The sequence below is a fragment of the Ochotona princeps genome, chromosome 2, assembly GCF_030435755.1.
Source record: "Ochotona princeps isolate mOchPri1 chromosome 2, mOchPri1.hap1, whole genome shotgun sequence".
NCBI lineage: Eukaryota > Metazoa > Chordata > Mammalia > Lagomorpha > Ochotonidae > Ochotona > Ochotona princeps.
This window is the reverse complement of record NC_080833.1, coordinates 27,089,599-27,112,103: the sequence shown is the minus strand read 5'-3', so window position 1 is coordinate 27,112,103 and position 22,505 is coordinate 27,089,599. Positions and strand designations below refer to the sequence as shown.

At 44.6% G+C, this 22,505-nt stretch overlaps 1 protein-coding gene across 3 annotated transcripts in view; it reads right to left on the bottom strand.

The window, feature by feature from the left end:
• THRAP3 (thyroid hormone receptor associated protein 3) overlaps window positions 1–22,505 on the bottom strand; it is a 50,180-nt gene that overhangs the window by 11,568 nt on the left and 16,107 nt on the right. The window contains exons 2-6 of one of the 3 annotated variants that reach the window (XM_004591579.2): window positions 19,260–19,363; window positions 11,693–11,859; window positions 3,566–4,468; window positions 1,326–2,039; window positions 323–495 (exon numbers count right to left, since the gene is read on the bottom strand). In XM_004591579.2, the coding sequence (XP_004591636.2) occupies window positions 323–495; window positions 1,326–2,039; window positions 3,566–4,468; window positions 11,693–11,829 (1,927 nt within the window). In that variant the 5' untranslated portion in view covers window positions 11,830–11,859; window positions 19,260–19,363. The remainder of the gene's footprint in view (window positions 1–322; window positions 496–1,325; window positions 2,040–3,565; window positions 4,469–11,692; window positions 11,860–19,259; window positions 19,364–22,505) is intronic. The other 2 variants (XM_058678939.1, XM_058678931.1) reach the window with 2 other exon arrangements.

Here is a 22,505-nt window from a genome sequence, read left to right as displayed (position 1 = left end):
CTTCCGTTTGTCCAGGGGATATGAGTAGGTTGATGAGAAATCCACAGCAGGTCTGCAAGAGATGACTGGAAGGTGGAGGAGCCATCTTCCTATCTCCCAAGTTTGCAAGAACTGCAAACCGTCATGTAAGAATTTTATCTGCTGTTATGATCACAGGTTACCAGCATTTCAAAATGTTTAGCTCCAAAAGGAATTTCCCCCCAGACAACTCCTAGCTTCAAAGGTTCTTTGATGGGTTGCAAAGGGGTCCCCTCCGCGGCCCACTCATCTCCCTGCTTACAACACAAAAAGCCTCAACTGGAGATTCGGAGCACGGCCTCACCTTTCACGTGGTGAACAATAGTCACGATATGCTGAGCAAACAATTCAGAGGGGCTGCGCTGTGACTGAGCTGACTGTATGTGCTGGAAAATGGAACGAAATTCCTGTTCCTTTTTGTTGCTATGGACTAGATCCCGAGAGAGTTTGCGTTCCTGAGCCAATAAGCCACTGGGTCTGAAAAAGAAACACAGGGAGGCCATGTAGAAGACGGAGAAAGAACATTTAAACCACAAAAACATACTGCTTTTTAAGACATTTAGCTCTCCCCACAGAACTGTTTTCTTTCCCAAAGTTCACAGTAGTCGTCACACAGCACACCATGATAAAGAGAAGTCAAAATCTATTCTCCCTTTCCTCATTGAACATCTCCAACAGGAGTCAAGTGTTAAATCTGAGTGATTCTGCTTTGGAGGTTTCACTACATAGCAAATGAAGGGGTCACGTCAGAAGATGAATGAACCAAGCCAGCCATAATCATTCAGCAAGTGACATAATGACGAAGCAGGGCTGGGGCCTCTGCACCTAGCAGACAGGCAGTCTGGGCCTTGCCACTTTCCCCTAAAGTCTGGGGAGAAGTGATGATAGATAGAAAGGAATTTTTTCCAACTCTAAAACTGATATGTTATTTGATGGTGGTGGCCAGTGACACAGACTGGTGGCTAGGAATTCAGTACTTGCTCCTGGGTGGCTTCACAAGCAAATGACATCCTGAATACACAAAAAAAAAAACCAGGACAGGGACAGTGGCGGGAGAGGGGGCTGCAGGGTTGAACAGACCAGGAGAGCAGCACAGGGAACCCAACCATCAAGGAAATCAGCCACCAGAGGCTCAAAGCACCGCCTGCCACCCCAGTGAGCCTGTCCCCTAAGCACATGGCTCAGGGACATACACTATTCCAAAGACAGGTGGAAACAAGGATGGGGAGGGGAAATGCAGGAGACTGTCCTCAGGGACAAATGAGGAGACAACACTTAAGCCCTGAGGATCAAGGAGTACATCTCACCGTGCAAGGTCCTCATCAAAAGAGTCCATCCGGACATTGACCTGGGCTTCGCGAGTAATGGAAAAGGAAGACTTGCCCGAGGGAAAGTCTCCTTTGGCTCCCAGCTTGTCTCGGCTCTCAGAGGTCTTTCTTGGGGGAGGCGATGAGCTTTTCTCCTGGACTGCTTTGTAAGCGGTCACTCGGAAATTCTTTTCAGGCACAAACCCCCTGTGCCCACTGTCGGTTCTCTTGGTCCCTCCCCGATCCTCCTTTTTGGATCTCTCTGAGAAAGACTCCTCCTCCAGCTCCTCTGTTTTCCTCTGCTTGTCCTTCCCCGGAGGGGTATACACCAGACCCTCCCATTTGCCTGACTTCTCCTCTTCCTGGCTTTTGTTTGCACCTGCTATGACTTTTGACATAAATTTGGGTTCATCATCAAACTCAGATTCCTTCCTCCCTTTAGTTTTGTCCTTATCTTGCTCATCCATGTCCTCCTTGTGGAAGTCAGTCATCTTCTTCTCAAAGTCATCTCGGAGCTTATACCTTTTGGGAGACTGGCTGCCCCGAAAAGACTTCTCGGTATCACTTTTGGAAGCAAATGACTCAGATTTATTTTTTCCATCACCCAAGCCTGTGTCAGAAAAGCTCCCTTTTTCTTTAACTTTCTCTTTATCAGTATTGGTTTGTTTCTGTTCCTTATCTTTTCCATTCTCTGTCTTCTGCTCTTCCAGATACCTGGTTATAAAAACACAAGGGAGACACACAGAGGCTCCTTAAGCCATCTGCTCGGAAACAGCACCTGCCTATTGTCTCATTGTCTGAACAAATCAAGATTACAAAATGTTTTCTACTTGGTTACTTAACAGCAACTTCTGCAATTATTATTACTCCTTTACAGATTTATGAACGTGGCATTTTGGAGAAAAATACACGGTTCATGCAGTTAAGTCTTACGAAAACAACCAAGAACAGCAGAAGTATTTTTAAGATTTAGCAAAATAAATAAATAAATAAATAAACAAACAAACAAGCATATAAAAAAACCACAAAAACAGAAACCTGCTTACCTTTAATGCGGTCTAAGGGAAAAAAATTAGAGTCTCACCAACCTTCACTCAGTCCCTTAAAAGCTGCTTTCAGCAAAGTTAACATAGAATGTTCAACCTTGGACTGTTTTTGCTTTTATACAATGCACATTTGGAAATACAAGCCTCAAAAAAGGCTTCAAAATTGCGTCAGGTCACCTAGAAGATCTAATTATGAAATGGACTGTGAACACAAATAAAAACAAAGTACTTGTTAACAGGAGAGGGGTGGTGACAGTAAAAACCAATCTCTTCCTCCTCAGGGAAAAGTGGAGCTCACAAGCTAGTCTCCTAAAAAGGGATTCACATCCCGGCCAAGCAGGCGTGCTAAGGGAAGCAGAGTACAGATTCTGAGTATCTCTTCTGTACCATTAATGGAGAAAGCTTAACCACCTTAACAGCTATATTGATTGGGCAAAGCATCAAGGAATTAAGGGTTATAAAATATGCTAATAAAAAGAAAAAGGGAAATCACTTACTAGGTAAACCACTTGCCATCTAGCTGGTCCCAATGCAACTTCCCTTACCCTCTCTGCCATCCCAATCCATCCAACCAACCACACAAACAAGATTCACATTAAAACTCACCGTGTCCCCAGGGGAGAAGGATGAAAGCACTGTCATGTTCTCTCCTAACACGGTGCCTGGTTGGCTTCTACCGGGACACACACCCACCTCAGGGTTTTAAGACAAGGCCTTCCTGGACTAAGCCTTGGACTTTCCCATTCTGCCCAGTCTCAACCGGAGGTTGTGAGGGTGCAGCGCTTCACCACGATGGGCGGATGCAGGTCATACACAGTAGGTGGTGGGTCCTAGAGGCTCTAACAGCTCCAATGGCCACTCATTTTGGCAAAGATCATATTTTTTGACAGCTGACCCACAAATCTCTACTGTTCTCTGGCTTACATTGGTAGAATCCAAGGCAAATTTTAAATGTGAAAACATCATTGCAGGAGTCTAAAGACACTTTATGCTGCAATACAAATTCAGGAAGGTAGGAAAGCTAGAGTTAAGCTAAAGGTTTCCTTGAGTGATGTTTTTAATGTTTGCTAATGAAAAGTTTAGGATATGGAGATTACCTTATTACCATTAATCAGAGCACTAACTTAGATCCCATTACAATTAAACTGTCAACCGGTGAGATAAAACACAAAACAGGGGAAACAAGATACTTGCCTCTTGGTATAGGCTGCTCCTCCGGGAGCAGTGCTCTCCTCCTTCTGAGATGAGCCATATGCAGAGCCAGTGGACGGTGGACTCTTACCCACAGGGCTCTTTTTTGATGGACTCAAAGATCCAGAGCCATGGTCGAACTGACCTTGGTGTGTTCCAGACTGATACCCAGCACTACTTGGCTGAGCTGAGCCCATCTGGGATGTGCTGGAAAGTGGAGGACTAGGTTTTGGCACAGGGCTGGGACGGGGTGACCGCCGCCTCACCACCACAGACTGGAGGGGGCTTTTCAGAGCTGGGCTTCGCTCCCGAGGACTCAGTTCAGAAACCGCAGAGGCACGTGACGTAGAACCAGTGCCATAGGTGGTGGCATCTGGCCATGGCTTTGAGCTCTCAGAAGTCTTTGTATCTTGAGAGGTGCCCCCAGAGAACACCTGCTCCTTGGCCTCATCTCCCTGGTTATCCCCAGCAGCCTGAGATGGCCGGCTATCCTTGGAAGAGGACTTTTTCTCCTTTGTAGACTTGCGCTTAGATTCAACCCGGCTGTGGTTGGAGGAAGAACGAGAAGATGAGGAGCGTCTTGACCTGTCAGAAGATGACTTATCGGAGTTCCTAGAATGGCTCCTGGACCTCGGCGAAGGGGACCTTCTCTTTGGGGACCGAGATCGGGAACGGCCCCGACGAGGACTGTATGCTTGCCGATAATTCTGCCAATTTGAGCGATAGTTTCCATAGCCTCCTCGGTTATACTGGCCCCATGGATAAAAGCCTCTGTTGCGACCACGGAAATAATAGGGCCTCCTATAGCCCCTGTTGTGACCTCGGAAATCCCGGTTCTGATATACTCTAGGGTGGTTTCTCTCTCTGTTATGAGCTGGAGAATATGATCTGGAACGAGACCTAGAACTGAAAAGGAAAAACAACTGACTTAAAAATTTTTATTTATTTGAAAGACCAAGAAAAAATGTACTTTCATATGATGCTTCACTCTGTAAGTGTCTATAATAGTTGGGGCCAGACCAGGACAAAACCAGGAGCGCTAGGAACTTCGTGCCTCCCAGGTAGCATGAAGTCAACTAGTCACTATCTATTCTCTCTCAGGGTGTGCTTTTATCAGGAAAAAAATCAAACTGAGAACAAAAACCCAAAGGCAAAACCAAGCAAGCCAATGAGAGATGCAGGCATCCGCAGCAGTGTTGATCAACTAGGTCAAACATTCACTCACAAATTGCGTTTTGTTTGGTTTGGTGTTGTTATAATTCTTTTTTTTTGTTTGTTTTTAGCAATTTATTCATTCACTTCTTTATTGTTTTTAAGATTTATTTATTTTTACTAGAAAGTCAGATTCACAGAGAACACAGATCTCTGTCTACTGGTCCACTTCCCAAGGCCACAATGGCCGAAACTCAGATGATTAGAAGCCAGGAGCCAGAAGCTTTCTCCGGGTCTCCCACATAGGTGCAGGGTCCCAACGCATTGGGCCTTCCTCGACTGCTTTCTCAGACCACAAGCAGGGAGCTGGATGGGAAGTGGAGTAGCCAGGACATGAACCAGTGCCCATAAGGGATTCCAGTGTATGCAAGGCAAGGATTTAGCCACTAGCTATCGCACCAGGTCCCACGCACGAAATCATCCTACTCATGTATGTCATTCATTTTCAGTTTTGTTTTCAAAGCAAGGATATAGACTTAATATTTAATCCTACTACTTAGAGCTCATATTCATCAAATACAGATGCATACACAAGACTCAGTGACTTAAAGAAGACCAAAGTTTTAGTGGAGCAAAGGAAGCACAGATCATGTTGACGTAACAACTGCTATGAGTTCAGGGAGGCTCTCTGGTCTTTAGACTTGGAACAGCCCACTTCCTAGTCACTCCCTCTGTGCAGGCTGAATTTATAGGTCTCATTAAAATGTAGTTATAAAAGTACAGCTCCAACAGATTTACATCAAAGAACACTCAAAGAGTAAGACATAAAAAATCAGATCAGCAAATCCACACAAATACTGATTTTTTTCTTTTTAAACAAGGGACCTGGGGGCCCGGCGGCGTGGCCTAGCGGCTAAAGTCCTCGCCTTGAACGCGCCAGGATCCCATATGGGCACCGGTTCTAATCCCAGCAGCTCCACTTCCAATCCAGCACCCTGCTTGTGACCTGGGAAAGCAGTGGAGGATGGCTCAAAGCCTTGGGACCCTGCACCCGCGTGGGAGACCCAGAAGAGGTTCCTGGTTCCCAGCTTCAGCTCAGAGCAGTACCTGCCGTTGCGGTCACTTGGGGAATTATTGGACCGAAGATCTTCCTCTCTGTATATCTGGCTTTGCAATAAAAATAAATAAATCTTAAAAAAAAAAAAAGAAACTGCATAGTTGATTAAAAAAAAAAGGGACCTGGAAACAGTCTATCTCCAATGTTAAGTGTTTATGCTTGAGTTCTATGATCTTAGCAAGGTGCCACAAGAGGGCACCATCTCACTGCAAGGTACCAAGTTGATAAAATTTAGCAAAGACAAACAGCTTCCAAGTCAAAGGCTTCCTAGTCTAAAAACTAGTGAGTGTTGTGCTGTCCCTCAATGAACAAGTTACAAACAACTACGATGTAGCAACCTTCCAGAATGGGAATTCTACAGTGACCTAACCGTAAAAACTGCATGCCAACACTACTCGACTTCTGTAAACAAGTCAAACCCTACATAAAAATTCATTAGCCTGCCTAGATATTGCCCGTCCCATCACCTAGGCTATAACCATTACTCCTAAACACTAAGCTAAACTTACATAAAATTCACAAGAAAACTTCCCCAAAACAATTTTTTCATACAGAATAAAAACTTATTTATTTTCAAATAATTAGTAGGTCTACTATGCCTAACTGTGAGAAGCAAATGTACTTTTTGTCTGCTGGTAAAAACAGCAGTCCTCCTTAACCAGTGTTTTGCTTTCTGCAGTTTCTGTTAACTAGGTAACAACGGTCAAAAACACTGAGAGGTGTCTGTTTGGCCTAGCATCTGCTAAGCTACAGCCCACACTGGACTGCCTGGGTTTGACATCTGGCCACGCTCCTGACTCATTCTCCTGCTGATGTAGACCCAGGGAGGCAGCATGTCAGTCCTAGCTCTAGTAACTGCGTCTCCACCACCCGAGTTTGTTCCAAATTCACCCTTATCTCATTCCAGTTGTTGTAGGTATTCAAGGAAGTAAATCAGAGGATGAAGTACATGTTCTCTCTCCCTCTCTCCTCTTGAAACATACATACATTAAAACTTACTTAATGATTAATTTATTTGAAAGGCAGAGTTAGAAGAGAATCTTTTATTCATTGGCTCATTCTCCAAATGGCCACAACGGCTAGAAGTGGACCAGTTTGAAGCTAGCCATCTCTTCTGGGGCTCCCATGTGGATGCAGGGCCCCAAGCACTTGGGACATCCTCTACTGCTTTCCCTAACACATTAGTAGGGAGCTGGATTAGGAGTAGCTGGAATCCAAACTGACCCTTGGGCTGTCAGGTTCACAGATTTTACCCATTACGCTACAACACTGACTGGCATTTAAAATATCAAATGATAAAACTGCTGAAACAAAACTTTCAGTATTTTTTAGGATTTATTATTTGAAATTCAGCATTTCAAAAAGGGAAAGACTAAGAGAAAGACCTTCCATCTTTTGGTTCAAATTCCCAATGGGCTGCAAAGATTACAGCTGAGCCAAGCAAAGGCCAAGAGCTTCATATCCAGGTTTGCCATGTGGATGGCCATTGGGGCCATCTGCTGCTGCTTTCCCAGGCCATTAGCAGGCAGCTGGATCACAAAGGAAGAAACCAGAACATGAACTGCAGCCTATAAGGGATGCTGCTGTCGCAGGCAGAGGCTTTACCAGCCACACTACAATGCCGGTCCCAACCCCTTATTTTTAAGTTGCTTTTATTACAGTATACTGTCCTCATTGTTATACTCGTTTAGCAAGTCCAATTTATAAAATGAATGACCACAGGTACATATGAGTAGCAAAACAAAAAACCATACATTCAATGGGGTTCAGCCTTATTTGCTGTTCAGGTCATATGCCCCATGATTACTACTCTGTTCAGTAAACATGTCAATTTTTTTCCCCCTCAGGATTTAATAACCAAAGAGAGCAGGTTTTGGTTTTTTGTGCTTTTTTTTTGCTTTTGTTTTTGTTTGTGTATGCTTTTATGCTGCCTTTTTTTTTTTTTAAAAAAACTTACATTCAGTTTAGTAGAAAGTACTGCCTTTTTCTAACTACCACAGAACTAAAACAACTAGCAAAAATACACGCTAAAAATTGCTATGTAGAGCCCGGCACGATAGCGTAATAAAGTCCTCACTTTGCACATGCCGAGATCCCATAAGGGCGCCAGTTCTAATCCCATCCCAGCTACTCCACTTCTCATCCAGCTCCCTGCTTGTGGCCTGGGAAAGCAGTTGAGGACGGCCCAAACAAAGCCTTGGGACGCTGCACCCGTGTGGGAGACCTGGAGGAAGGTTCCTGGCTCCTGGCTTCGGATTGGCTCAGCTCTGGTCATTGCGGTCACTTGGGGAGTAAACCATCGTACGTAAGATCTTCTTCTCTGTCTCTCCTCCTCTCCGTATGTCTGACTTTCCAATAAAAATAAATATTTTTTTAAAATTGTTATGTAAGTACAATAAAATAAAAAAACCCTTACTTGCCATCCCATTCAAAAACAGCACTGCAGGTGAAGAGGCTATGAAACCAAGTATGACCCACGTAAATGGCTATACCCGAGGGAAGTGACCCACTATGGAGGGCTCAAGTCATAACCACCAACCCCAGAGGCGCCTGGTGCTTCTCCTAGCCACTATCAGAACAGCCCGCGCGGCACACGGCCAGACGCACAGCCCCCACACAGAGGCGGGAGTAACCGCATACTGCAAATGCAATTCTTCCTCCTCCCCCTTCTTTCTTAATCTTTCTTTGTAAGTGAAATATTTAAGTTACTTAAAAGGAAAGTGAAATACAAGGAAAATAATATTCTCCCATTGTGTAGAACTCAGTAGTTAGTTAATTTAAAGGCATGGTTTCTCAAAACAACTGGCTAGATCATTTCCCTTGTAGGAGAGGGGAAAAAGAAAAAATCCTGAACAGACTAGAAACAAAAATGAACATCTGGTGGCTGTTTTGGAAACAGCTGTTTCTAAAGTCAGATTAGCCTCAGCACAGAACCCTGTTTTCTAGGGGATAAACCCCTCCCAAGTGACAACTTGCTGGACAGCAGGTGGCATTCACTGGCTCTGACCTGCCCCGGGACACAAGGAATGCCAATGGACTCCATCAGTTGTGGTTATGCAGCCTCTTGCTTTTGAACCAATTAATTCCCACACAGTGTATTCTATTTTGAAAGGGCACTGCGGGGCCTGGCGGCGTGGCCTAGCGGCTGAAGCCATCGCCTTGAACACACCAGGATCCCATATGGGTGCCAGTTCTAATCCCGGCAGCTCCACTTCCCATCCAGCTCCCTACTTGTGGCCTGGGAGGGCAGTCTTAGGACGGCCCAATGTTTTGGCATCCTGCACCCATGTGGGAGACCTGGAGGAAGTTCCTGGCTCCTGGCTTCAGATCAGCACAGCACCGGCTGTTGCAGCCATTTGGGGAGTGAATCATCAGACGGACGATCTTCCTCTCTGTCTCTCCCCTCCTCTCTGTGTATCTTTGTAATAAAAATAAATAAATCTTAAAATATGAAAAAAGAAAAAAAGGGCACTTTTCAGAATCAAATCATCTAAAACAAGTTTAAACCACTTAAATCAGATGAGTATAGGTACAAGGAAGGAGCTGCTAAATCCCTGGATCATTCCCATGGTCTAGATGGCTATTTCTGAAGGTAAATTATTTAGTGAAGTAGTTTTCCCCTTCAGCATTTATACATACCTTCTTTTTGCTTAATCTCTGGTCCAATATTAACTTTCAGGTTGAATTTCCATAGATTTCTTTTTAAAATAAATTTGCTTTCGGTGAGAAACAATGCCCCCAATCATTTAAGTCTTTAGAAGTACTACTGAGCTAAGAGCAGAACCTGCTGCTTTTTCTTCAGGTTTATTGCACATTTAGCAATCAACTTAAAAAAAAAAAAAGGAAAAAACCAAACCAAACAAAAAACAGGATTTGCGAGCCTCATCCGGAATAAACAGCAGGTATTCCAAAGTTCTTACACACACACACACACACACAAATTAAAGTGACTTTAAAGAAAAACAAAACAGGAGCCAATGCGGTAGCCTAACACCTAATCCTCTGCCTGCCAAAGCTGGCATCCCACACTGACTCCAGTTTGTGTCATGACTGCTCCCTTCCTGATCCAGCTCCCTGCTTGTGGCCTGGGAAAGGAGTGGAGGAAGGCCCAAAGCCTTGGGACCCCGCACCTGCGTGGGAGACCTGGAAGAGGCTCCTGGCTCTGGACTGATCCAGCTCTAGCCACTGCAGCCATTTGGAGAGTGAAGCAACAGATAAAAGCTTTCTCTCTGTAACTCTGATTTTCCAAGTAAAATAAACAAATCCTTAAAAACAAACAAATAAAAAAACCCAACCTGATTTGCAACAAATCAAGAGATTCCTGAACAAGGGAAATTACCTAATGGTATGAAAACTGAATCGTGAAACACTGATAGGGTGGGAAGAAGCCAAGCTGGGAAGTATCATTATGCTCTTCAAACTGTACATACAAAAAGAAATTTTATTTTCTTTGTATAAATTATGGGAAAAACAAAAACAACAAAAAACAAAACAACAACAAAAAACCAACCTGGTGCGGCTAGGGGCTAGCATTGAGACACAGCGGAATAAGTTGCCACTTAAGATACTTGGCATCCCATAATGCCAATTCCAGTGCTAGCTGCTTGGCTTCTTATCCACTTCCTGCAAAAGTGACTGGCCAAAGACCTAGCCCCTTGCCACCCAGGTGGCAGAGCAGGATGGAGGTCCCGCCTGCTGACCTGGCTACTGCAGCCATTTTGGGAGCCGGTCAGCAGCTGGGGACAGCGCGCTGCCTCTTGCCCCCTCACCCTTGCTCTGCTCACATTCCCTTTCTGTTGTTCTTTCTTTCAAACAAAAGGATTAATAAAAAGAAAAAGAGAAAAGAATATCGCACGTAAGACTCATAAACCCAAGTGATGCTTTCACCACCAATATGCGCACAGCTTTAAGGTGTGCTTTACTAAATAAGACGCAGTCTGTTAGTAACTGGCACACTGGGTGTACACAAATAAATCCTGGTAAGCCTTTCAACGATTATTTTAGTGAATGAAGGTTGCTCTTTCCTAAAATGTTGTTTGTATTATTCAGCCTTTTAGCTATCCTTTCTTTGCTGATGAAGCAAATAACCTGGTTCCAGCCTTGAAAAAAAAAACACACACACTTGAGCCAAAAATATCAGGTTTAGAGAAATGAATCAAACAGCTCAAATAAAACTAAGATGCTTTTTCTTTCAAGTGGATAAGAAACAGCATGTGCTGACAGAGAAGTGGAATTAGGGAAACAGCACGCAAATCAAGTTGACCTGAACTGGAGTGTCTCGATAGACCAGGAACGTCTCCAAGGCCACCTGACCCTTCAAGAAACAGTCTGAACAACGACACTCAAAACTCACACCTGGGGCCCGGCGGCGTGGCCTAGCGGCTAAAGTCCTCACCTTGAACGCCCCGGGATCCCATATGGGCACCAGTTCTAATCCTGGCAGCTCCACTTCCCATCCAGCTCCCTGCTTGTGGCCTGGGAAAGCAGGCGAGGACGGCCCAAAGCCTTGGGACACTGCACCCGCGTGGGAAACCCGGAAGAGGTTACTGGTTCCCGGCATCGGATTGGCGTGTATCGGCCCACTGCGGCTCACTTGGGGAGTGAATCATCGGATGGAAGATCTTCCTCTCTTTCTCTCCTCCTCTGTATATATCTGGCTGTAATAAAGTGAATAAATCTTTAAAAAAAAAAAAAAAAACACCTCACACCTGGGGAGTGAACCAGTGGATGGAACATCTTTCTCTGTTCCTTATCCTCTCTGTGAATATGCCTTTACAATAAAAATAAATAAGTCTTAACACTACCACCGCCATACTGACTGAAGCAACACTTACTTCAGTTTTCAAACCAGGCCCCCTTACCTCAGCCTGCGCTTCCTTGACCGAGAGATCGATCTGCTTCGGGATCGAGACTTCGAAAATGATCGGGAACGAGATCTTGACGCGGATCTTGATCGAGAAGAGCGAGATCCAGACTTGGACTTGTTTGTTTTTGACATCTTTGAAAAGGTGCTTTTTTTCAGTTACACCTAGGAAATACATGCAAACATGAGCGAGTCCTGACACACATTCAAATCCCTCAGGACAATCAAAGTATTTTTTTAAAAAACAGATGAAACAACTAACTGTAATTTGCGGAGCACTCTTTGTTCTTTGACCAAAAGGAGCTTCTAAGAACTACAAATTCCGAACAGACCAAATCACAACAGCAAATGGCTGACATTTAACTGGTGACACGCTGTGAAAAATGGACAAGAAAGAACGGAGTTACCAGTGTTTTCTCAAGCTGACTAGTTTTGGAACAACACTCTCAGATGACAGGAGCCCAGTTTCCCAGTTCTGGAGGAAGAAAACCTAGGCATTACATCCCAGTGATTGAATATACGGCACATCTGACCATAAGCATTAACAATTACCTTTTTCCAGGATCATTCTACTATAAAGTGATGCTGTACCCCTCAAGAATTTAAACTATTAAAAATAAATGAAAAAATAAAAGGAAAAAAATGTAATACAAATAAAGTAAAAGAGAGAAAGAGATACAAAGTGCCTCGTGTAAAAATATGCCCCCTCAAACACTTTTCTCCAACCAATGCGGGAATGTTCCACAGCAGCGGTATAGAAAGATGGGCTGTCCAAACAAACAGCAATCAACATTTCCTATCCACCTGTTTGGCAGATCAAGGATGCAAAATTATACAGGATCTACTTTGAAAACTCCAAGTTAAGAGACCTAGAATGTATATAATACAAGCACCTTTAGCCTCTTTCAGTTTTACTTATTTTCATTTTATTTGAGAGGGAAACAGGGAGGGAGGGGGAAAGAGAGAGAAATGAGGCACATCTTCACTCTTCCTGCAACAAGCAGCCAGGCTGGAACCAGGAGTCAGAAACTTCACCCAAGTCTCAGAGGAGACCAAATACTTGAGCCACTACCTACAGCTAAACAGCAACAAACTGGACCAAAAATGTAACAGCCAATCAGGCACCTACTAGCTAGCATTTGGACACCCAAAACAGTGACTGTTATGCCAACCCTGTCTCTACGTTCACTTTCCAGCATTCCTTACATGACATGGTTCATTTCCACTTTTACCTTGCCTGCTCTCAAATCAATGTTGGTTTGTCCCACATCACTGGGATGCTTAGTTTAATGTAGTTCTCCAAATGTAATTTGACTGGGAAGAAATTATTTAGAAATTGAAGGCATCCGAAGACTTCTCCTCCTACATACAAGCCACATCACTGCATGTTTCAAGAGGAGGAGGCCTGAACTCCTTTATCTGTTGCTCCATCCTATATTCATACAGTTGCTGCTCCATTTCTTTTTCTCCCAACGTATTTAAAATCCAAGTGCAAAAATTTCAGTCTTTTGAGCAACGGTTTTTCTTCAAACACCTCCACACGGACCTACTACCCAGAGCCCAAGTCCTCCCAAACTGTAGGATTACCAAGCAGATCAAAGGGCCTTATAAGAACAGATGCATTACATATAACCTGCAACAAAAATGCAGTTTTAGAAATGTAATTACTCAGCTTTTCTGTTGTACCTTGATTTTTTCAGAAAGTAAATTAAGATTTTTTAAATAATTAAAATGCAGGGTACAGCAGATTAACTACTTTCTATGATGCCAGCATCTGATACGAGCACCACTGGGGAGTCCCAGCTGCTGTTTCCAATCCAGTTCCCTGCTAATGTGCCTGGCTATGCAGTGGATAATGGCTCAAGTCCTTGGAACCCAGCACCTCCAAGGCACCCACATGAAGTTCCTGCTCCTGGAGTCGGCCAGACACAGCCCTGCTGTGGGACCATCTGATAATGAACCACTGGGAAGTTCACTGTCTCTTCCAGTAACTCTGATTCTCTGCCCTTCTTTTTTTTAAGATTTGTTTATTTTTATTGCAAAGTCAGATATACAGAGAGGAGGAGAGACAGAGAGGAAGATCTTCTGTCCGCTGACTCATCCCCAAGTGGCCACAACGGCCGGTGCTGCGCCGATTCGAAGCCAGGAGCCTCTTCCAGGACTCCCACGCGGGTGCAGGGTCCCAAGGCTTTGGGCTGTCCTCCACTGCTTTCTTAGGCCACAAGCGGAGATATGGATGGGAAGCGGGGCGGCCAGGACTAGAACCGGCGCCCATATGGGATCCTGGTGCGTGTGGGAAGGCAAGGACTTGAGCTGCTAGGCCACAATGCTGAGCCCACAAATAAATAAATCTTAAAAAATAAATTTAAAAAATCTAAAAGTTAACAAAGAGTCTGACAAAGATTTTTTTTCAAAAATTCATTTATTTTTATTGGTAAGGCAGAGTTCCACAGGATAGAAAGAAAGGTAGGTCTTCCATGCCCTGGTTCATCAGGTGCTTCCTCTGGGTCTCCTACACAGCTGCAGGGTCCCAAGGCTTTAGGCCATCCTCTAATGATTTCCTAGGCTACAAGTACGGAGCTGGATGGGAAGTGGAGCGTCTCAAACATGAACCAGCCCCCATATATATGGGCTCCTGGCAGATGCAAAGCAAGGATTTAACTACTAAGCTTTTGCATCAGGCCCTATCAATTATTTTTAAAATGTTTCCGTGGAGGCCCAGTGCTTAGGGAGTGAACTAATAGACAGAAGATCTTTCTTGACCCGGCGGCGTGGCCTAGCGGCTAAAGTCCTCACCTTGAACGCCCCGGGATCCCATATGGGCGTCAGTTCTAATCCCGGCAGCTCCACTTCCCATCCAGCTCCCTGCTTGTGGCCTGGGAGAGCAGTTGAGGACAGCCCAAAGCTTTGGGACCCTGCACCCATGTGTGAGACCTGGAGGAAGTTCCTGGCTCCTGGCTTCAGATCGGCGCAGCACCGGCCATTGCGGTCGTTTCGGGAGTGCATCATCGGACAGAAGATCTTCCTTTCTGTCTCTTCCTCTCTGTATATCTGACTTTGCAACAACAACAACAAAAGATCTTTCTGTCTCTGCTCCAATCTGTAAATCTGTGTTTTCAATAAAAATAAATCTTAAAAAAAATAATAATAAAAATAAAAATAAAAGCAATACTGAATAAGCCCTAAACTATTTGAAATATTTGGGATAAAGACACCCACAAACAAATAAAGAAATAATTAAAAAAAAAAACCAACGTTCACGGATGCTTTACAGAAAAGCATGACTTGTGTTCCACATGCCTCTGGACAGCAGGCAGGAAAGCAGAGTTCCAGGGACATAAAACATATTTACTATTCTATGCTTTTCTCTGGAGACTGTCCTCCCCCGAGTACAAGTAGAAATAAACAGAAACAGAATCAAGAGTAGCTGTGGTATTCCTGGGGCAACACCTCGCACAGGCGTCAGCACACCTCCCCAGGATGCCAAACTGGAGCACTCTTCAGCTGCCAAGTTGCTCTCAATTATTTAGGAAGACAAATCAATTAAGAACAGTCTCACTTCTGATCTCTTAAATTCCTAAAAAAAACAAACTCATACAGCATTGATTAGACACTCCCCTTTTTAAAGAGGAGGTGTGTCCTTTGAGGAGACAGGTCTTTTCACTTCCAACATTTTAAAATAAAAATTTCTCTGGGGCCCGGTGTGATAGTGTAATGGTTAAGGTCCTCGCCTTGAACGCACCAGGATCCCATATGGGCACTGGTTCTAACCAGCAGCCCCGCTTCCTGAACCAGCTCCCTGATTGTGGCCTGGGAAAGCAGCCGAGGACGGCCCAAAGCCTTGGGACCCTGCACCCGTGTGGGAGACCCGGAAAGAAGTTCCTGGCTGCTGGATTCGAATCAGCACAGCACCGGCCATTGCAGCCACTTGGGGAGTGAATCATCGGATGGAAGATCTTCCTCTGTCTCTCCTCCTCTCTGTACATCTGCCTTTCCAATAAAATAAATAAATCTTAAAAAAATTTCTCTGAAGAGTTCTGAAATTTTTTTAAATTAATACACACATTTGAAAGACAAAAGTCAAGAAAGGGACCACCCATCTGCTAATTCACTTAAACAGCTGTAAATGCCCAGGCCAGTGCCAGGCCAAAGCCAGGAGCCCTGAGCTTCTTCCAGATATGCCACATGGGTACAGGGTTCCAAAAGCTTCATTCTGATATGCTTAAATGTTTTTTTTGTTTGTTTTTTAAAGATTTATTTATTTTTTATTACAAAGTCAGATATACAGAGAGGAGGAGAGACAGGGAGGAAGATCTTCCATCCGATGTTTCACTCCCCAAGTGAGCTGCAACGGGCGGTGCTGCGCCAATCCGAAGCCGGGAACCAGGAACCTCTTCCGGGTCTCCCACACGGGTGCAGGGTCCCAATGCATTGGGCTGTCCTCAACTCCTCTCCCAGGCCACAAGCAGGGAGCTGGATGGGAAGTGGAGCTGCCAGGATTAGAACCAGCGCCCATATGGGATCCCGGCGCTTTCAAGGTAAGGACTTTAGTCATTAGGCCACGCCATCGGGCCCTGAAATGCTTAAATGTTAAAAACTGAACTCTGCAGCTAACATTGTGGCAGAGCAGGCTAACTCACCGTCTGTGACACCAGCATCCCATTTGGCACCGTCTTATTAACTTTTTGGGCCTGGCGCAGTGGCCTAGTGGTTAAAGTCCTTGCCTTGAATGCACCGGGATTCTATATGGGTGCCAGTTCTAATCCTGACAGCCCTGCTTCCCATCCAGCTCCCTGCTTGTGGCCTGGGAAAGCAGTGGAGGATGGCCCAAAACCTTGGGACCCTGCACCCGCGTGGGAGACCCAGAAGAGGATCTGGGTTCCTGGATTCGGATGGGCGCGGCACCGGCTGTCATGGTCACTTGGAGAATGAATCATCAGACGGAAAATCCTCCTCTCTGTATATATGACTTTGCAATAAAAATAAATAAGTAAATCTTTAAAAAACTTTTTAAAATGAAAGGCAGATATACAAAGAGAAGGAATCACAGACAGATTTCCCATCTGCTGGTTCACTCCCCAAGTGGCCACAACAGCTGGAGCTGAGTCGAGCTGAGCCAAAGCCAGGAGTCAGGAGCTTATTCCGCGTCTTCGGGTACAAGGTCCCAAGGCTTTGGGCTGTCCACAACTGCTTTCCCAGGTCTCCAGCAGGGAATTGGATGGGAAGTGGAGGAGGTAGGACACAAACAGGCAGCCACATGGCATCCTGGTGAATACAAGGCGAAGATTTACCCTATAGGCTACTGTGCCGGGCCCTTGGCACTGGTCTGTATGTTAGCTATCCCACTTCTGACCCAACTGCCTGTTAGTGGCCTGGGAAAGCAATGGAGAATGGCCCAAAAGCTTGGGCTTTGCCACCTACATGGAAGACCTGAAGGGAGGTCCCAGCTTCTGCTTCAATTTGACTCAGTTCTGTTTGTTTAGGCCATGTAGGGAGCGAACCATCCCATAGAACTCCTCTCTCTCCCTCTCACAGTAATTCTGCCTTTCAAATAAAGATATCCATAAAACTAAACTCTACAAAACTTGCTAGAAAATATATAGTAGAGATGGGTATAAATGCAGCTATAATGTAAGAACATGCAGAATGAAAAAGATAAACAGGAAGGAAGGAGGAGGAATGCAGACAGCATCATCTGCTTGCTTAATCTTTCTAGTCAATGAGCTCACTTGTGCCCTCCGTCCACTATTCTGTTCTCAAGTTAATATTTTTAAGGCAGAGGGACAGAGGGAGAGCCAGAGATCTTCACTCCCAAACAGCTACAAGCACCAGGCTGGGCCAAAGTCAGGAGCCAGCAACTTGCCCATGTGAGTGGCAGAGGACTGAGTGCTCAGGTCATGTACTGCTACCATCAGCAGGAAGCAGTATAAGCAGCAGAGTTGTTAGGACTTTGTATGCGCTTGGCATCCCAAGTGGCAGTTTAACCTGCGGTGCCACAATAGCAGCCACTGCCCTGCACTACCGTAAGAACATTTTACAAGCTAACAGTGTTGATACTTTTTAATCTTATCCTAACATAAGGAAAATTTTAAAATAGTAATTCCTGTAACCCTACATAAATCTATCTATTCCTAATCACTCCAAATGCAATTTGAAAAATGTACTACAATCAAGTTATTTCACTTTTATCACTTTAAAGGAACATTTATATGATGGGTATACTGAATCTAACATACACAAAAGGAGAGGGAATAACAGAAACCCAAGTGTACCTGTCACCCAGCCACAAAAGGTCTCACTCAGCCCTGTTGCATCAGCCTAGCAGCTAAACTCCTCGCCTTGCATGCACCAGGATTGCATACGGCTGCCAGGTTTGTATCCCAGCAGTCCGGCTTCCCATCCAGCTCCCTGCTTGTGGCCTGGGAAAGCAGTCAAGGACAGCCCAAAGCCATGGGACACTGCACCCACATGGGAGACCAGGAAGAAACTCCTGGCTTCTGACTTCAGATCAGCTCAGCTCCAGCCATTGCAGCCACTTGGCCGGAAGATCTTTTTGTATCTCCTCCTCTCTGTATGTCTAACTTTCCAATAAAAGTAACCAAATCTTCAAAAAAAAAAAAAAGGAAGGGAGGGAGGGAGAAATAAAGGAAGGAAGGAAGGAAGAGAGGGGGAGGGAAAAGGAAAGGGAGAGGGAGAGAGAGAGAGAGAGGGAGGGAGGGAGGGAGAGAGGGAGGGAGGGAGGGAGGGGGGGAGAGAGAGAGAGAGAGAGAGAAAGAAAGCAAGCAAGCAAGCAAGCAAGCAAGCAAAAAAAAAGAAAAAAGAAAAGAAAAAAAGAAATTATGAGGGCCAAAGCCAACATGGTGACACGGCAAGCTAATCCTCTGCCTGCAGCACTGGCATCTCATACAGGTACCGGTTTACCTCCCAGCTGCTCCACTTCCCATCTAGCTCGTTGCTTATAGCCTGGGAAAGCAATGGAGATTAGCTCAAGTTCTAGGGATCCTGCACTATACGAGGGACCAAGAATAGATTCATTTGAGTGAACCAGCAAATGGAAGCTCTCACTCTCTCTCTCTAGCTCCAAAATACACCTTTCAAATAAAAGTAAAAATAAACCTAGAAAATAAAAAAAATCATGAGGACCAGCATTGTGGTATAACACATAATGCCACTACCTGCAATGCCAGGTTCCCATACAGGTAACTGGTTCATGTCCCAACTGTTCCACTTCCAATCTAGCCCCCTATTGATGGCCTGTGAAAAACATTAGAACATGGCCAAAGACAGCACTTGTCACCCACATGGGAGACCAAGAAGCTCCTAGCTCCTGGCTTCATCACCCAGGTCCAGTCCCGGCTACTGCAGCTATCTGGGGAGCAAAGCAGCAGATGGAAGCGCTCTCTTTTCTCTAGCTCTGCTTTTCAAATAATTTACTTTGTATAAAATAATAAAAATCCTTCATAACAACCCAGAAATCCCATTAATGAAATCTGTGGATAATCACTTCCTAATATTAATTCTATAAGGCAGTGAAGTTATTCATCTCTTTACTATTACATATTTACCTTATCAGAGCAAGGATTCGCTTGGACAGGATCCCAGGCACCACCTTCCAGACAACAGAGGTGATGTCACCGGAGTCCCCAGGTTAGAAAGTCAGCATACAATTCTGGAATGAAGAAAGAAGCAATGATCAAATGATCACCTATACCCTTCACTTCGCTCAAAGTTGACCATCTCTCAATACAAGGAAAGCTTAGAACCAGACAGGAAACGGTCAGCATGGATCCACATATATCTTACTAGGTAGGACACAAAAATTAGTTACTCCTCACTAGGGTATTGAAGATTTCTCTATACACCCCTCCTAAAACTGTTCTGCACCTCAACTGTTGACAAATGCCTTGTTAGATTTACAAGTCAGTTTAAACTATCCTAAAATCTGCCAAGTTCAGCAAAATTATGCTTCAACACTAAAACTGCTAAATACTAAAATGAAAATAGACACGAGACAGCTGAATAGTACCCTAAAGACACTTTAAGGTGTATAGCAGCTGGTTCTACGTATAAACAAAAATTGAAATGTCAATGAAGCAGTCACAGGATGTGGTTAAGAACTCGCATGGTTTTGGGCCCGGCGGCGTGGCCTAACAGCTGAAGTCCTCGCCTTAAACGCACCGGGATCCCATATGGGTGCCGGTTCTAATCCCGGCAGCTCCACTTCCCATCCAGCTCCCTGCTTGTGGCCTGGGAAAGCAGTTGAGGACGGCCCAAAGCTTTGGGATCCTGCACCCGCGTGGGAGACCTGGAGGAGGTTCCTGGCTTCTGATTGGCGCACACCAGCCCGTTGCGGTCACTTGGGGAGTGAAACATCGGATGGAAGATCTTCCTCTCTGTCTCTCCTCCTCTCTGTATATCCGGCTTTCCAATGATAATAAAATCTTAAAAAAAAAAAAAGAAAAAAGAACTCGCATGGTTTTAACATATTGATTATTCAATACCATGTCAATTAATTCCATAATGTTGTAAATTGTTGTTGATGCTGTGCTAGGGCTTTCAATTGATTGGGATGATATTCTGCCAGCTCTACCCTTCAGACCAGAGATGGTCTCCCCAAGAAGCCGTTGAATTTATCTGGACAATAAGATGCTGGACTCTATGCATGGTATTTGTTTGCAAAGAAAGAATCTTGACTGAATTTGATCTGTAATGCTGCAACAAGGTGGAGGAATCCACCATGGGGGGAGGGCACAGGGAGGGTTTGGGGGAATCTCAGAGCCTATGAAACTGTGTCACATAATGCAACGTAATTAATAATTTAAAAAAAAAGTTAAAAAAAAGTTGATCATCTCTCAAGGTGTACTAGTCCATTATTCTAGCGCGAGTCTAACTCAGACGTGTTTTCATCCATCCAACCTCCTGTAGTATGGAATGCTAAAACCTTCCTTCTTGTAACCTGATAAATTTTGCTGGAACTACTACTACAGATGCTAGGGTTCCTATTAAGCAGGACAAATTTACAAGTCTCCATAATTCCACCTGGTGAATGGGGAAGAACCAAATATTTGGACTAAAAAGTTTGAGTGAGGTGCGCTCAACTAAATTTAACAAATGCAATCCCTCTTCTGCTCTGCTTGTCTAAATACCTCAGATCAATGAACACACACATACAGTAAAACTGTAGTGGGAGGTGTCCGACCTAGCAGTTCAGACACCTGCATCCTCCAACAGAGAACCTGGGTTCAAGGTCTAGTTCTACTCCACGTCTAGCTTTCTGCTACCAAATACCCTGGGGCAGGCAGCACGGGGTTGGTTCAAGTGTTGAACCCCTGCCAACCCACCCGTGAGACCTGGACTGAGCTCCAGGTTCCCAGCTTCCTCTTATGTAGACTTTGAGGGAGTGAACCAGCAATGTGAAGGATTCCTTCTCCTTCCCTCCTTCCTCACCCTTACCATCCCTCACAAATAAATGAGTTTCCCAAATGCTATGTAGAGTTACCCAATAAAGAAGAAAAAAGGCAAAAATCAAGTTTGGACATTAGAAAGTCCATATAAGTTGACAATGCTCTCATTCCTAGCCACAGCTGTGGTGCAGTGGCTCAGCCATCTGCAATGGCGGCATCCCAGGAGCACAGAGTTAGTCTCAGCCACTCAGCTTCTGATCCAGCCCCCTGCTGATGCGCCTGGGTGAGCAGAAGACGCTTCCCCTGACATTCATGTGGGAGATCTGGATACAGTTCCAGGTTTCTGGCCCAAGCCACTGTGATTATTTAGGGAGTGAACCAGCAGATGGAAAATCTGTTTCTACTCTCTGTGCAACTCTTTGAAATAATTTTTTTTAATTAAAGCAATATCATTCACTCACATTTACTACAAAAGCACACAGGATCCAGATAATGACATAACCCTTTTTATAATCAACAGTAACACTTTCTTCACTTGGCTTTTCCTCCCTCAAGGTGGTACAGGCTACTTTGAACCCTGCGGTCTCTAAATGGGCTGAATCCTTGCCCATTAAGCCAGGAAGGAAAGGAAGGAATGGATTTCTTACCCTCTGTCCCTGCTCAAACTACATGCCTCTTTCCCTTTCACCAATGTTTTCCTCATTCCTGGCTTTCCTGCACTGGGCTAGGCTGGGTATTGCCCTGTCTCTACCTGGACCTGGCTCTCCTTACACCCATCTCATTATATGTTAATATGTTAATTCCCTCATTAGGCTATAAATTCTTTATATTACCTAACACTGATATGTTTGCTGAGTAAATTCAATATCCAAGCAGTAAGTTCTTGACCTATACCAAAGGTAACCAGATGATTACTATTACAATCTACTTTTAATACTGCCTTCCAGATGAAAGTGGTTTTCATCAGACCCTTGATACTCATGACAATAGTGATATCGGTACTTGGAAAAACAAAACTACAGCACTTCCAAATATTCTTTCAAAAATACTTAGAAATCACCATGGGTGACATCAGCCAAAACATCTTCCCCAGTTTCCTAACCCCAGAGGCATGGGGGGCAGGGCGAGGCTCACGGCAGCCACCTTGCCCCATGGAGGAAATCCCACCACTGTTATAGAAGCACTACTAAATCCACAACATACTAAATTTAAGACATAAACATCAACTACTATAAACTATGTGAAATGTATGGTCAGGCCCTTGTCAAGACTCCGCTGTGTTGGATGAGATTTGGATCCTAGAGTGCTAGTAATAAAGTTCCTTTGCCTTTGCAAAAACAAAAACATCAACTATTAATACAGCCATTCTTCAAACACTAACCAGAGGCAGAAGCCCATGTGCAAAAT